The sequence below is a fragment of the Odocoileus virginianus genome, chromosome 17 (genome assembly GCF_023699985.2).
Source record: "Odocoileus virginianus isolate 20LAN1187 ecotype Illinois chromosome 17, Ovbor_1.2, whole genome shotgun sequence".
Taxonomy (NCBI): Eukaryota; Metazoa; Chordata; class Mammalia; order Artiodactyla; family Cervidae; genus Odocoileus; species Odocoileus virginianus.
In genome coordinates this window covers 42,325,136-42,341,129 of record NC_069690.1, presented here as the reverse complement: position 1 = coordinate 42,341,129, position 15,994 = coordinate 42,325,136, and the positions used below count along the sequence as shown (strand labels likewise).

The 15,994-nt window shown below is 55.8% G+C and overlaps 2 protein-coding genes across 10 annotated transcripts in view; one reads left to right on the top strand and one right to left on the bottom strand.

The window, feature by feature from the left end:
* MRC2 (mannose receptor C-type 2) overlaps window positions 1-5,887 on the top strand; it is a 58,701-nt gene extending 52,814 nt beyond the window's left edge. Inside the window, exons 21-30 of one of the 2 annotated variants that reach the window (XM_070479563.1) lie at window positions 913-1,027; window positions 1,148-1,311; window positions 1,491-1,599; window positions 2,078-2,316; window positions 2,454-2,622; window positions 2,722-2,871; window positions 3,188-3,307; window positions 3,554-3,733; window positions 4,405-4,431; window positions 4,535-5,887. In XM_070479563.1, coding sequence (XP_070335664.1) covers window positions 913-1,027; window positions 1,148-1,311; window positions 1,491-1,599; window positions 2,078-2,316; window positions 2,454-2,622; window positions 2,722-2,871; window positions 3,188-3,307; window positions 3,554-3,733; window positions 4,405-4,431; window positions 4,535-4,755 — 1,494 coding nt within the window. In that variant the 3' untranslated portion in view covers window positions 4,756-5,887. Of the gene's footprint in view, window positions 1-912; window positions 1,028-1,147; window positions 1,312-1,490; window positions 1,600-2,077; window positions 2,317-2,453; window positions 2,623-2,721; window positions 2,872-3,187; window positions 3,308-3,553; window positions 3,734-4,404; window positions 4,432-4,531 lie in introns of both variants that reach the window. The other variant, XM_070479562.1, reaches the window with a different exon arrangement.
* An 8,038-nt stretch (window positions 5,888-13,925) lies between these two features.
* MARCHF10 (membrane associated ring-CH-type finger 10) overlaps window positions 13,926-15,994 on the bottom strand; it is a 96,110-nt gene continuing 94,041 nt past the window's right edge. For 7 of the 8 annotated variants that reach the window (XM_070479559.1, XM_070479558.1, XM_070479557.1 and 4 more), the window contains one exon: window positions 13,926-14,355. In XM_070479559.1, the coding sequence (XP_070335660.1) occupies window positions 14,294-14,355 (62 nt within the window). In that variant the 3' untranslated portion in view covers window positions 13,926-14,293. Of the gene's footprint in view, window positions 14,356-15,454; window positions 15,594-15,994 lie in introns of those variants that run through there. The other variant, XM_070479555.1, reaches the window with a different exon arrangement.

The following is a 15,994-nucleotide window of genomic DNA, read 5'->3' as shown; positions in this document are numbered from 1 at the left end:
AAGGAAAGTGTGCTATTTCCTTGTGGTTTTCCCTGGCATCCTTAGTATGAGCTCTGAATCATGCCTTTTTTGCCGGACACTGTAAGACTGCTTAACCGAACTGTGAGGATTAGATTAGTTAACACTAGATAACCCAATCCATAAATCTTTGTCATGCACTGGAGTGCAGCCAGCTCATAGTGTCATGGAGCTCTCACTGTCTTCAGATTATTCAAGCAAATAATACACCTTTTCTGCCTTAAAAAAAAAAAAAAAAAAAGAGTAAGATGTATTATTCATATTTTAAAAAAAAACCCTAAAACTCATCTAGACTCTCCAGAGATAACCACTATCAATATTTTTTATTCCACTTCTTGACTTTTTCCATGTAACTGAGATCATACTAAATAGCACAATTTTGTAGCCAACTTTTTTTCCCTCAGTATTGTGCTTTGAGTCTTCCTCCATGTCATTGAATTGTTCCAAAAACTTATTCTTATGGCTTCTTCCACCTAATGTAAAACAATATATTTCATATATGTAACCGGTCCCTTTCTTAATTTGTCAGCATCATTGTAATGATACCAATAATTCTTTTAAAGCCTTTGAAGTATATGAAGCCAAGAACCAAACAGACCTTGTCCTCAGGCATGGCCCAGGGGTTGCTGTCATAGGTGGTGGAGCATTTGGTGGCCCAGAGAAATCTTCCCACTTTAAAACTCCCCAGGTGTGGGCCAGTGTATTTGAATCTGCCATGCCAGGTCGGGAGGGTATTGGAGCCTTGGTCAAGGAGACCCAGCTGTCCTGGTTCTCCTATTTCTCTCTCCCAGCCCCCACAGCCTCCCCAGGGCCTGGCGCTGAGGGGTTGGAGTTTCTGGGTGTGGGGGCCAGGGAGGGGAAGCTGGATGTCATGCCTCCCCCTCCACCCCACAGTGTTTCCGAATCCAAGGCCAGGACCCCCAGGACCGGGTGAAGTGGTCAGAGGCGCAGTTCTCCTGTGAACAGCAAGAGGCCCAACTGGTCACCATTGCAAACCCCTTAGAGCAAGGTAGGGCCAGCCCAGGGGGAGGCCCCAGAGTCCTCTGACACCATCCCCCTAGACGGCTAGAACAGAGTGAGGACGGGGCTGCTGCCCTGTGGCTCATGACTCTGTTTCCTGGGGGACTAGCGTTCATCACAGCCAGCCTGCCCGATGTGACCTTTGACCTTTGGATTGGCCTCCATGCCTCACAGAGGGACTTCCAGTGGGTGGAGCAGGAGCCTCTGCAGTATGCCAACTGGGCCCCCGGGGAGCCCTCTGGCCCTAGCCCTGCTCCCAGCGGCAACATACCGGTGAGGAAGGCCCTGCCCCATGCTCTCCTCTGCACCCGCTAACCCGCCCTGGCCTGCAGCACTTGTCTTCACACCCGGGGACCCCCTTGCAACCTCTTTGCTCATAGTACAGACTTTTGGGGGTGGTGGCACAAGGCAGGCAGCTCCTGGGGCTCCCCTGAGCAGCTCCTTCCCCCCAGACCAGCTGTGCGGTGGTCCTGCGTAGCCCCTCAACCCACTTCACTGGCCGCTGGGATGACCGGAGCTGTGCAGAGGAGACCCACGGCTTCATCTGCCAGAAGGCCACGGGTAGGTATCACCCAGGAGCCTGGAAACCTCAGCCCAGGGCTGGACGCTGTGGGCTGAGCCAGGAGGAGTGAGGCATGGTCCCTGATCTCAGGGGACCACTCTGCTTGGGAAGCAGATGGGCAGAAAGGCCAGGCACCAATCAGAGGGACAGGCAGTGAGCACCCAGGGGTTGCAGGAGGAAGGTTTGGAGGGCTGACCAGGGAGAACTAAGACACTGGGCATGCGTCGTGGCAGGGACCCCGTGGTTCTACATCTGAGGCTCTGCAGCTCTGAGCAGGGGTCCCTCGGCTCTGGGCTCCTGGTCAGGCTCAAGGTTGCTCATCCCTTTACTAGTAAGAACATATTAATAACAACAGTGACTGACGGTTACTGTGCCCAGAGGAGAGTTGGTCTCTGCCTGCTGTTCCCCTTGGCCTCATGCCTGGGGATGGGGTGAGGGGAGCAGAGCCCGGCCTGAGTCCTGCCCCCTTCCCTGTAGACCCCTCCCTGAGCCCATCCCCAGCAGCGTCGCCCCCTGCCCCGGGCGCTGAGCTCTCCTACCTCAACGGCACCTTCCGGCTGCTGCAGAAGCCGCTGCGCTGGCACGACGCCCTGCTGCTGTGTGAGAGCCGAAATGCCAGCCTGGCCCACGTGCTCGACCCCTACACGCAGGCCTTCCTCACTCAGGCCGCCCGAGGGCTGCGCACGCCGCTCTGGATTGGGCTGGCCAGTGAGGAGGTGGGCACCGGGCTGGGCCCCCCTACCCCCAGCTCCCTCCCTGTCTCCTCTTGACGCCCTGCTTTCCGTGGCCCCCCACCCCTGACCCCGTCCTGGCTGGTCCCCTTGCTCCCACCCTGATGGCCCCCTGTGCCCAGGGCTCCCGGCGGTACTCTTGGGTCTCGGAGGAGCCGCTGAGCTACGTGAGCTGGCAGGACGGGGAGCCCCAGCTCCCAGGGGGCTGCGCCTACGTGGACACGGATGGCGCCTGGCGCACCACCAGCTGTGACACCAAGTTGCAGGGGGCTGTGTGTGGCGTTCACGGTGGTGAGTGCCCGCCCACCGGGGCCGAGGGCTGCGCCAGGGGGAAGCCGACCCCGGGAGGACCCTGGGTCACTTCTTCAATCCTGCATTTCTCCCCCACAGGGCCCCCTCCTCCGCGACGAATAAGCTACCACGGGAGCTGTCCCCAGGGGCTGGCGGACTCGGCATGGATTCCCTTCCGAGAGCACTGCTACTCCTTCCACATGGAGCTGCTGCTGGGCCACAAGGAGGCGCTGCAGCGCTGCCAGAGAGGTGGGCTGGGGGGCGAGCGCCCCCACCTGGGCGTTCCAGGTGGCGACCCCTCTCGAGGGCGCTCAGAGACCCCACGAATGTGGTCCCCGTGTCCCACTCTGCTTGTCGGCTGCACTCACCTCTCAGTGCCCCTCACGGTCCAATCCACACAGACCACCTGGGACGGGACATGGATGTAAATGTAGCCCCCCGTTACACGCACGTCTCCACGCCATCCTCTACTCAGGCTGCCAGAGAAGAGGGCGGGGCCTCTCCGGGGGCTCTGCTACCCCCCAGGAGACTGGCCTGCCCTGACGTCGGCCTCCTTTGTGTCCAGCGGGCGGCGCGGTCCTGTCCATCCTGGATGAGATGGAGAATGTGTTTGTCTGGGAGCATCTGCAGAGCTCTGAGGGCCAGAGTCGGGGCGCCTGGCTGGGCATGAATTTCAACCCCAAAGGTGGGTCCCCTGGGTATAAGGTCAGGAGGGGCAGGCCTCAGGATGCAGATGAGACCCTCCACTGGGGCTTGGCTGGTGGTGAAAGGTGGAGGGGTGGGGGGTGAGGACCTGTGGGAGGGAGGTGAGGATCTGTGGGAGGTGGTGTTTTTCTAGAACAGGCCTCTTCTCTCCCATCGGCTTCTCCTTGTCGCTGCCCGCCCCCCGCCATCCCCAGCAACGCCCCCCCCAATGCCGCCTTTCCCACAGGGGGCACCCTGGTCTGGCAGGACAACACAGCTGTGAACTATTCCAACTGGGGGCCCCCGGGCCTGGGCCCCAGCATGCTGAGCCACAACAGTTGCTACTGGATCCAGAGCAGCAGTGGGCTGTGGCGCCCGGGCGCCTGCACCAATATCACCATGGGCGTGGTCTGCAAGCTCCCTCGAGGTGCGGGGGACATCTAGTGCTGGGAGGCGGGGGGCCCCCGGGCCGCTGCTCATTCTGCAGCCACACAGTGAATGGGAGGGAGTCAATAGGCCTGGGGCTGCTGGGACCCTCCTCTGGGATCAGTTGGTCTGTACCAACGGCTGGCCCTTCCTGCAAATTGCCACAGTAGACAGCAAACCTGTCATTTTGTCGTGGTTAAAGGCAGGGATATGGGGTTCGAGCCCAGGCCAAACCATTTGCCAACTCTGTGACCTTGGGTAAATTGCTCAAGCTCTCTGACCTTAGTCTACTCATATGTAAAATGGGGGTAATAAAAGTACCTATGGGCTGCGAAGGTGGCTCAGTGGTAAAGAATCTGCCTGCCAACGCAGGAGATGGGGGTTCAGTCCCTGGGTTGGGAAGATCCCCTGCAGGAGGAAATGGCAACCCCCTCCAGTATTCTTGCCTGGGAAATCCCATGGCCAGAGGAGCCTGGCGGGCTACAGTCCAAGGGGTTGCAGAAGAGTCGGACACGACTCTGTGTCTAAACAACAAAAATAATAAGAGTACCTATGAGAGAAGTAAATGAACCAGTGAAGTGTCTGGCACTGCAGAATATGTTCTTACATGTTTGCTTATTATTACTATATTATTACTACCACTGTTGTTAACTGGTCCCTCCTCCCTTACAGCTGAGGCGAGCAGCTTCTCCCCATCAGGTGAGTGGCAGGCAGGACTAGCCCTCTCCCCCGGTCCTGGTCATTCTGGGCAGTGGGCGGGCGTGGTGGGGCTTCTGACCAAGGGTCCTTCTGGCCGCAGCAGCCCTCCCAGAGAACCCCGCGGCCCTGGTGGTGGTGCTGATGGCGGTGCTCCTGCTCCTGGCCCTGCTGACCGCCGCCCTGATTCTCTACCGGCGGCGACAGAGCGTCGAGCGGGGGGCCTTTGAGGGCGCCCGCTACAGCCGCAGCTCCTCCGGCCCCAGCGAGGCCACTGAGAAGAACATCCTGGTGTCCGACATGGAAATGAACGAGCAGCAGGAGTAGAGCGGAGGGCGTGGGTGGGGCCGGGGGGCTGGGCCCCCCACCAGCTGTGGTCCAGTTGGCCTATGGGGGTGGGTGGCGCCCTGGGAAGCCGCTGGGGCTGGCAGGGCCTGGGCTGGTGGGGTCCCTCCCTCCCATGAGGGCTGGGCTGAGGCCTGGCTGAGTGCAGCATGGCGTTTCCTTTTGGGGGGCCCTAAGGTCTTGTCACCCAGGCCTGTACCCCCATGGTCACTGGAGGCAGGACGGGAGCCTCTTTCTGCCTCTTTCTCCCTGCCCCCACCCCCGAGGCCTGTGCCACAGCCCTGGGACACCCCCCCCCCCCCCCCGCCACTTCTTGCTGCAGAGTCTGAGGAGCCTCCCCGAGCCCTCAGCCGGCCTCTGTCACTTCTCCCCTACCCTAGCAGCTCAGCTCCTCACCCCACATCCTCCCTGCCACCCCCCCCCCCATCCCCCTGCCCTGCATCCCGCCTGCTCTCCCAGCCCTTCCTTCTGAGCCAGGGCCCTGGGGTCTGGGGAGCCCTCTCGCTGTTGGTGGGGGTCACAGGGGGGTTGAGCATTTGTCACTCGTGTGCCTGCTGGGGTGGCCATAGGGCATGGTGGGAGGGTTCTGGGCCGGGACTGAGGACCGGAGCATCACTGTGGTATCAGCTGGGCTGGAGACAGGACCAGGGAGAGACACCCTGACCTCCTGGGGATAACCGGGCTGGGCTGGGGTGTCTTCTCCTGCTGGTCAGGGGAGGGCTCTGTCCCTATAAAGTCCCCTGTGGGGACCAAAGTCAGTTCCCTAAGGTTTCCAGGTCCTGGCTGTGGTTTGGAGAGAGATAAGGTGGTTGGCCAGAGTCGGTGGAGCTGGGGTGCGCCCTCTTAAGGGGGGCCCAGAGGAGCAGCACCTGAACCCCCTGGAGTGGCCCCTGTGTGGGGGAGACGACCCACCCAGAACCTTTCCAAGAGGCTGGAACCCCAGTTAGAATCACCAGTCCTGGTGCCACGGCCCAGGGCAGTGTGAACACAGACTCCAAGACATGGTCCTTTTTTGTAGTTCTTAATTTTTTTTAATGTGCCATTATTGTCTTAAAAGAAAAAGATAAAAGAAAAGCAAACAAATAAAACACCTTTAAGAGGCTTGAGAGAGAAAGGTCCCCACTTTGTCTTGTTGGGAGTCTTGTCCTTCATACCGCTTCAAAGATATGTGTTATTTTGGGGGGCTTGCATCTGTTTTGCTTCTGTCTCGGGGCCACGGGACCCCAGCCTTCTCTCTGCTCCTGGGGATACATGTGAGAGTAAGCATTCAGAAGCCAAAGGACAGTGGCATGAGCTTGGGCAACTTGGCTCCCCTTTCAAAGTGTAAAACGGGAGAACAGGACGCAGCTCCCAGGCTCCTTTAAGGAGGCTGAGGATTAAGTGAGGTCACCTGGGCAAAGCAGTCTGCGCAGGGCCTTGGCGCTGGAGCTCTAATTGCCCATAAACGTCACCGGGTAGCGCTTGTCTCTGGGCTGTGGCTCCCAGGCCAGCGTGTGAGGTGCCCCTCTCAGACTGGGGTGGGGGCCCCACACCACCATCTTCCGAGACAGACCTGCATTTGAGCTGCAAGAAAGTGAGTACACATTTGTTCCTGGGAAGTGTGGGCTCTGAAACCGCCCTGAGGCAGGGGAGTGGATCACAGGACCTCCCCTGCCACCATCACCTCCATTCAGGATGTTTGAACTGGAGTTAGAGCTGCAAACAGAGAAGCCTTGCCAGCCAACGATGGTCAACTGTGCCAGGTCGCGCTGGGTGCAGTGAAGGCCTGAAGCAGGCGAGGGGCTGTGAGCTGGTTTGGGCTGGGTGGTTGGGGCGGGTCTCTCCAGAGGCAGTGAGGCTGGAACCCGAAGGAGGTGGGCGGGAGGTGGTGCATGCACCCCGGCCAGGTCCGGGGCTGGGGAAGGGGAGGGGGGCGGGTCCTGCCGTGGGGTCCCTGGTGCTTCGGATGACCAGTGGGGAGACCAGGCTGGCTGGAGCGTGGCAGGGCCTGGTTGCCCAAGGCCTTGAAGGCAGGCCTAGGAAGCCTGAATGTGGATGTCAGGTCCAGCAGGAAGTCAGTGGGAACGGCTAGTCTGACCTTTTCAGCCGGTGCTTTGGATCGTTATTGTCTGCGGCAACTGGGGAGGTCGTGTGCGCATGCGTGTTTGGCCTTAGTGATTTTTCAACGCAAGTTTCTTGTTTTCTAAACCAGTAATCCTGTCACGTGATTCAAAGCCTAAGCCCCCATGATAGGAAAAGATACACACTCAGAAGTCCAAAGCCTCTGGCCTGCACAGTGGGGTAGACAAGGTGCCGGATGAGTCTGGGAGCTCCTCTTCGGAGCCTTGGAAACCCAAGGCCCTCTTTCTACTCACTTCAGGGAGGGAGCCCCAATCCCGTGGGGGGGGGGGGGTGTCTTTAATGATTAATCTACTTCAGCCTGAAGTGATTAGCCCTCCACGGCGGGGAACAGCTCCCTTTGTGAGTTGAGTGCCCGGCCATTAACCACAACTCACAGATGGCTAGTCCAGGCTGAGCCCAAGCCCCTTGGGGAGTTGGCTGCTGACCCTTGCCCTGCGAGATAGGCAGAGCCTAGGGGTGAAGGCGGGGTCACAGGCTCCTGGGTGAGGTTTGGGGGTGGGAGGAGTAGCTGAAGGAGTGAGGACTCAAATGCCCCAGGGCTACCTGGGGCCAGTGGCTGCTGTGTGTCCTGAGGTTTAAGTCAGCAGTCCCCAACCTTTTTGACACCAGGGAGATTTCGTAGAAGACAATTTTTTCAAGGACCGGGAGGGGAGGGATGGTTTTTGGATAATTCGAGCGCCTTACATTTATTGTGCACTTTATTTCTAATCTAGCTGCCGCTGATCTGACAGTAGATACCAGTCCATGGCCGGGGGGTTGGGGACCCCTGGTTTAAATCACTCCAGAAATACTTGTTCCCCACTCTTCTCTCCTTTCCTCAAGTGGCTTTAGTCCTTGCCAGAGCCCTGAATCCCCACCCAGAAGCATTTCAGATAGCTTCACGTGTACCTGGGGACTCCCCATAGACCTTGTTCTCCTTGGGGGCTCTTGCCTGCCCAGGGGAGGGCCAGGGGGCTCCGGGTGGCTCTCTGCGGGCAGGAGGAAGGCTTGGGACTGGGGTCATCTGCCTCTGGCTCCCGGCCAGTGCTGGTTCTGGTAGGGTGCATGGCAGAAACCCCTTTCTTTCTGCTCATTTCTATGCAATAGGCCTTCAGCCTCTCTACATTCCATCTATGATGCCCTGAGACCCAGCCCCTGGTGCCTGGGCAAAGGGCACTGAATCCAGGCTCCAAGCCCAGCCGGCACTGGTGGGGCGAAAACCGGCTCAGTTCTGGCCACCTGGCCTCCAGGACGGCTCGCTGAATCCATGAATGAACGGGCGAATGGGCCACTCTCCAGAGAGTGGTGTCAGGCCGTCTCACAACCTCCTCTTGTCAAATCAGAGATGGCTTGCTCCCAGGTGTCCTGGCGGAGCTGGCCTGGCCCAGCGGGCAGCCCTGCGAGGCCGCAGGGGTGAGGAGCCGGCCAGCCGCACCACATGGTTCTCCTGGAACAGAGCTGGCCAGGCCCTGCCAGGCTGCCTGGAGCACGAGGGCGGGAGTCTGTGGCAGGGACAAGGTCAAGAACTGCATCTGGAGGGAGAGGCAGTTCCCGAGAAAGGCGGGCAGGAAGGGGGAGGAAAGGGAAAGGAGGTGGAGGGAACATGGAGGGGCCCTGAGCGAGACTGGCGTGAGATGAAAGTGCTCGGATATTCAGGCCTCTATCTCAGGGGTCAGGGCAGCCAGGAGGCCCAGTGAAGGCTGACTTCAGTCTGGACTTCCCGCAGAATCAGCCCCGTTGGATCTGCAGATGGCAATCCTTGTCCAGCAAAGCAGCCAGGGAGGCCAGCCCTGGAGAGGGGAAAGGGACAAGGCAGCATGCAGGCATTTCCCCCTTGAAATGGATTTGTTGCTTGCAGTCAATGCAGAAAATGGACTAGCTTCTGATAGTGGCTGATGGCAGAACTGTAGCCATTTCAGGGAAACCCTGGTCGGTTCAGGTTTTCTAGTCAGCTTTGTTTTTTTCTTTCCTGCCTGGCATCTCTTAAGTTCTGAGGTCCTGTGGCGTGTCCGGGGATCTGGCCCTCCTCGGTCATTGCACAGCCCTGCCGGCTTACGCAGGAAGGCCTGTCTGTATCTCTCTGGTGCCTGAGAAACTTCTGGATGGTGTCTTTTCCTACCCTGGGGCTGCAGGGAACTCAGATATATTGCCTCAGACAGGCCATTCCTCCATGATGATGGTAATGATCAAGATACTTACTGATTATTTACTAGGTATGGCCCTGTTCTAACTGCTTACCATGAATAAACTCATTTTATCCTCTCAACATATCATCAGCTGGTTGCGATTGTGCCCCTTGACAGATGAGGAAACAGACACTGAGAGGGGGAAGGACTTGGCTGATCACTTCTCCACCCTCCCTGCTCTATAAAAAGGTTGGGGGACGGGATACAGGAGAGAACCCACCCCCACCCCCCATGATCTTAGTCAAACTCTGAGGCTCAAGAACTGTCTCAACCTGAGAGATCTGTGCTGAGTTTCAGAAACCCATTTTGAGTGTAAGGGCTAAAAGTGACCTCTCTCCTTTCCTTTTTCTCTGGCCTCCATTCCTGAGGCAGTGGGGGAGGAATACCTGATTAGCCTGGGCTGGGGTTGGACATGGGACACCATGCACAGAATTGCATATGATTGGGACTTCCCTGGAGGTCTGGTGGTGAAGTGAAGACTCTGTGGGGCCCGGGTTTGATCTCTGTTTGAGGAACTAAGATCCTGCATGCAGCACTCTGCGGCCAAAAAAGGAGAATTGCTTAGTATGTGTAGAAATGAAGTGGGGGCTTGGTTCATATATGAGACGTTTGCACTATTGTGGATATTTTATTATTTTTAAAAATTGGAGTACAGTTGCTTTACAGTGTTATTAGTTTCCACTGTATAGCAAACTGAATCAGCCATTCGTATACACATATCCTGTATTCCTTGGATTTCCTTCCCGTTTATGTCACCACAGAGCACCGAGTTCCCTGAGCTATATACAGTCAGTTGTCACTAGTTATCTGTTTTGTACATAGTGGTGGTGGTTTAGTCGCTAAGTCATGTCCGACTCTTGTGATTCCATGGACAAAGGAGCCTGGCAGGCAGGCTACAGTCCATGAGATTCTCCAGGCAAGAATACTGGAATGGGTTGCCATTTCCTTCTCCAGGGGATCTTCCCAACCCAGGAATCGAACCTGGGTCTCCTGCACTGTAGACAGATTCTTTACCAACTGAGCTACAAGGGAAGTCCTTTGTACATAGTAGTGTATATAAATCACTGAGGATGGTGACTGCAGCCTCAGAATTAAGACACTTGCTCCTTGGAAGAAAAACTGTGACAAACCTAGACAACATATTAAAAAACAGAGACATCTCCTTGCTGACAAAGGTCAAAGCAAAGCCATGGTTTTTCCGGTAGTTATGTACAGATGTGAGAGTTGGACCACAAAGAAGACGGAGCACTGAAGAATTGATGCTTTTGAATTGTGGTGCTTCATTGGAAGGACGGATGTGGAAGCCGAAGCTCCAACACTTTGGCCACCTGATGTGAAGAGCTGACTCACTGGGAAAGACCCTGATGCTGGGAATGACTGAGGGCAGGAGGAGAATGGGGCGACAGAGGATGAGATGGTTGGATGGCATCACCAACTCAATGGACATGAGTTTGGGCAAACTCCAGGAGATAGTGAAGGACAGGGAAGCCTGACATGCTGCAGTGTCCTCTGCATTGACAGGCGGATTCTTAACTGCCGGACCTCCAGTGAAGTCCAGAGATTAGCATTTGAATCAATAAACAGTAAAGAAGATCACTTTCCCCAGGGTGGGTGGGCATTGTCCAATCCATTGACGGCCTGAATAGAACAAAAAGGGAGAGAAAGCACAGATTTTCTGTTGAGCTAGGACACCCATCTTCTGCTCTCAAGTATCAGCACTTCTGGTTCTCAGGCCTTCAGACGCCAACCAGGGTTCACACTCTTGCCACCCACCCCCTACCCCCCATGTTCCCAGGCCCAAGTTTGAATTGGAACCGCATCACTGGCTTCCCTAGGTCCTTAGCTTGCCGATGGCAGATGGTGGGACTTCTCAGCCTCCATAATCCTGTGATCCAATCCCTCATACTAAATCTCTTTCTATATATCCTATTAGCTCTTTTTCTCTAGAGAACCCTAGTGCACATTTCTTCCCGTGTAACATGGGGTTACAAGTATCTGCCTCATAGGCGTATTGTGAGGATTAAAGATAAATGTAAAACGCTTACCCTCAGGCCCAGCTCCTAGGAAGTGCTCTGGTAAGTGCGACCTGTGGGCTCCCATTACCTCAGTATGATGTTTTCTACACATGTCCTGCTGCCCCAGTGAGAACTGAGCTCCAAGGAGGTGGGCACTGTGCATTTTTTTCCCTGTATCTTCGCAACCTGCACATGGTTGAAAAAAGTGAAAGTTGAGTCGGATTCCGCGACTCCATTGGCTGTAGCCTGCCAGACTCCTCTGTCCACGGAATTCTCTGGACAAGAATACTGGAGTGGGTAGCCATTCCCTTCTCCAGGGGATCTTCCCAACCCCAGGGTCTAACCCAGGTCTCCTGCAATGTGGATTCTTTACCCTGTCAGCCACCAGGGAAGCACAAGTTGGTAGTTGGTAAAAGCTGCCTAAAGAGCCAAAGGCATAGAAAGACCCCTGTGTCCTATCCAATGTGCCTCAGCCTCGAGTAGGTTCTGCCAATATTTAGCCAGTTATAGAGGAGGGAGATAGCCCTTTTCATCATTCTTTTTTTTTTTTTAAGTATTTTTGAAAATCTATTTATATGGCTGTACTGGGTCTTAGTTGTAGCACCCAGTATTTTTTATTTTTTTATTTTTTTTAGTTGTAGCATGCGGGATTTACTTCTCTGGCAAGGTCAAACCTGGGCTGCCTGCATTGGGAATGCAGAGTCTTAACCACTGGACCACCAGGGAAGTCCCCATCATTGTCTTTTTTTTAATCACAAATAATGCATTTAATTGTTTAGCTTCTTGCAGTACTCCTGGGTCAGGAAGATCTGCTGGAGAAGGGATAGGCTACCCATTCCAGTATTCTTGGGCTTCCCTTGTGGCTCAGCTAGTAAAGAAACTGCCTGCAATGCCGGACTTGGGTTCGATCCCTTGGTTGGATAGATCTCCTGGAGAAGGGAAAGGCTACCCACTCCAGTATTCTGGCCTGGAGAATTCCAAGGACTGTCCATGGGGTTGCAAAGAGTTGGACACGACTGAGTGACTTTCACTTGATCCTTTAAAGAAGGAAATGGCAACCCACTCCAGTATTCTTGCCTGTAGAATTCCATGGACAGAGGAGCCTGGCGGGCTACAGTCCATGGGGTTGCAAAGAGCTAGATACTACTGAGTGACTAACACACACATAACAGAAACTGACAAATCCATGTTTTTGTTTAGTCACTAAGTCATGTCTAATTCTTTGACATCCCATGGACTGTGGCTTGCCAGGCTCCTCTGTCCATGGAATTTCCCAGGAAAGAATACTGGACCCATCGTTTTCTTTTAATCAATGAGACTTGGTCCTTTGGCTTCTTGGGCCATGAGAAGCCCCATCGGCAGACCCCTGGGCTGCAGGGACGATGAAGTGATGGTGCAGGTCTGTTGTGTTGCACCTCTCGCCACCCAGACCTCACAGCAGGCACTCCTGCTTTTGTCTGTAAATCCTTCAGATAGTTTCCCCAAACCCCACACCAGCTGATGTAAACCTGTAATGGTCTCAAGGTAGCTGCCTCAAGCCCTGTCACATCTTACTGCACATTTGGCCTGCCAGAATATTTACCCAGCCACCTCAAGTTCCACAAAGTTCTCTATAAACCTTGTTTTAAAATATGCATTGTCCCTTAGATATTTCTCAGTATTGGCTCTTGGACAAATCCTTTATCTTCAGTTGACCTTACAATTCAGTTAAAAATAAAGACCCATTCTCTCATAGAATGATCACAGCTTAGAGCTCCACTGGTGAGTGGGGCAACTTGAGGTTTTAGGAATTTTATGTACATCACGGAGGTATTTTCAAACTGAGTGGCTCTTCTAGGGACTATGAACATTTAAAGATGTCCCTTTGTTTGGTTCTCATATCTAGGCAGCCTGGTGGAATCTTGTTTGCAGTCCTTGAGTCACTTTGCCTAACTGTGGAACAGATCAGAGGAGTGGGACAAGATTTTGACATCTAGCTCTTCCTAAACTCTGCTGACACTGTAATTTATTTGGGGACCCCTTGGCAGCAACATCTTCAATGGTCACTCTTGTTCTGAGAAGGGCAGGTCTTAAAGGCGGTTCGAGAAGCACCTCTTCCTCTTTTACCTTTTCCTGTCTCTTACCCTTTCTCTGTCCCTTCTTCTGTTGTTTAGAGAGTCTATTCAGGCATAGTTTACAATTACACCACAGAGTTCGCCTAAGTTAAGCGCACAGTTCAATAAGCTTTAGTAAATGCATCCAGTTGTAGGAACATAACCACAGACCAGCTTTCAGAAGCCTCTCATTACCCTACAGAGTCCCCTCTAGCTCATGGGCAGTCCATCTCTGCTCCCCTCCCCAACCCCCAGCAGCCGCTGCTGTTTCTAGTTTGCCTTCCTAGAAATTGCATGTAAATAGGATCATACAGTATGTAGTCTTTCGTGACTGGCTTCTTTCACTTGGCTGTAATGTTTTTTGCAGGCATCAGTAGTTCATTCCCTCCATCTTTATTTTTTGACTTGGCTTTGTCTCTCTCTCTCATATACACACATCTACCTCTTCTTTTCTTACTGAATTCTCTGCCTTTTTTTTCATCCTAAGTCTTGATCTGGCCTTTGGGTGATAAGGTGCAATTAGGAGAGAAGTGTGGAGTAAATGTACCAAACCCTCCTAAGTGGGTACCTACAGGGGCAGCCGGCCAGCCTGTGGGGGCCTGACCCAGCCCCGTTGGGGCCCAGGCTGTGTCATCCCTCGTGGCAGTGATGGTGGGGGGCAAGGAGAGGTGACGGGGTGGGGTGTGGGAGGTGCACTCCTCAGAGTTTCAGGCCCTGAGCCTTTGTCCAAGGGGACTGGAATGAGCACAAGACAAAGCTGGGTGAATAATATCAGTTTATTGATTCCACTCAGGGTGGAGTGAGACCTGAAGGGGTGCCCTCCGCAGAGGGACCCCAGGCCATGGGGCCCATCCACTAGACTTCTAGTGGACTTCTGGGTGGAAGGGCAGCAGCTGGGCAGCTGGCGGGGTCTCAACAAGCCCAGGCCTGGGACTGAGCAGATCGCTGTTGCTGTCTGTGGATGCTCGAGCCAGACCCCAAAAAGAGAGTGGTAGAAGGTGAAAAAGATAACTGGGAACGTGGGTTTTGGTTTCAGTGGCGAGGAGGATGGGAGGCTTGTGGGCACGGAGGAAGGGCGGCCAGGAGGAAGGCTTCTGCCCGGCCAGCTCCCGGGCCAGCTCCCTTGCTAGACAACTCGGCTGCTGCCTTCACAAATGCTGCTGTCACTCCTATCTCCCAGCTCGGAACCTGGAAAGCAAGAGGACGCTCAGGCTGCGGGCTCTGTCGTGGAGGAGGATGGCATCGTTGCCCTTCCTGCCCAGCTCCCCCAAGCCCCTGCCCCAGCACCAGTGACCAGACACACACACACCACACATACATGCTACAGTGCCTGGAACAGTGTGAGGAACAGAGACCCCGCAGCCTTTCAGGGGTCAAATTGGCTGTACACAGAGGGCCATGTGATGGGAGGGGGGCGCACAGAGCCAGTGAGAAGCAGTGGAGGAGGTGAGGTGGGGCGCTTTCTTTATTCTTGGGAAAGATTCTTATTCTCAATATTTCTTTTCTCATTGGCTGGAGTGAGCGTGCTCCTTATTTGGAAGCACGTTCTGACTGGTGAAGGGCAAGGGAACAAGAGTAATCGCCTCCCTCCATCCCTATCTGGACCCTATCAGCTTCTTCCTCCACCACAATGCAGCCCCAGCTCCAAGAGCTGCCCACCTTCTTTCCCCTTCCTCTTTCTGCCAAATCTACTTGCCTTGACTTGTACACTTGGGGGCCGGTGGGGGGCGGGGCATGTGCTCTGGCCCAGCCTTGGCTGAAGGCCTTCATGGCCATTCCTATCCACACCTGTATTGATGGCTGCTGGAGGCATGATTCCCCTCCCTGGACTCGGACTTGGCTGTGGTGACCATTATTTGTGCCAGCCAAGAAGCAACTGTCAGGGGGGCGCTGCGTGACAATCTGTTAGACCCAGGCACACCCACCCAGGGCCTCTCCCCAGCAGCCCTTGCCTCGGTTCCCAGGCGCCCAGGACAGGGTGCCCAGCGAGAAGGTTGTCATGAGCCACAGAGAGGCTGGCATCTTTGTGTCACCTGCTGGGCCCTGATGTTTTGCCTTTTCCCTCCCTGTTTACCTGCCTGGGGCTAGGGCGGCGAGTCACAGCTGTGAGTCAGGTGAGTCCTGCCAGGCTGCCGAGGACCAGAGAAGCCATGGCCCCAGGGGGAGGGCACGAGGCGTGTGGATCCGCCTTGGGCTGCCCTGGCTCTTGTCCTGATCAGGGCTCGGGCGGGAAGCCAGGCCCCGGAGGCGTCTGACCAGCGTGCCAAGACGGTCCCTCTTCGCGGGGCTGCCCCTGCTAGCGACTGGGGTGTGCGCAGGGCTCGGACAGGCGGAGAGGGCCTAGACCCGTTTCCAGCGGGGGAACTATTGAGGCCCCCCCACATTAGGACCGGGAGGGGGTGGATCCTGCAGCTAGTCCCAGCTTCCTGAAGAGACGTGGTTAGTGACATGGTGCGGGGCCGGGGGCGGGAACCAGCTGCCTCGGAGCAACACAGGAGGCAGGGTTCCCCCCCCCCAGCGACTCCGTTTTAAGCACCACCCCGGGGCCGCTCTTCTCCCGTCCCCTAGAGATGTCACCCAAACCGGGCGCCCCAGACCAGGAGCCGCGGTGCCCCTTCCGCATCCCCAAGCCGGGGTGTGGAGGGAGGCTCTCCATCCTGCTCCGGGCCGCCCCCCGCCGCAGGGCGGCAGCGGGCCCCGCTGGGCACTAGGGGTCGCCCCTGCCCAGCCAGACCCGCCCGGGCGCGCCCGCCGCAGCAGGTTTCCCTGAACCGGGAAGAGCGCGGGCCCCTCCGGGGAGGGGCGCGGCCGGGCGCGGCGCCGGGAG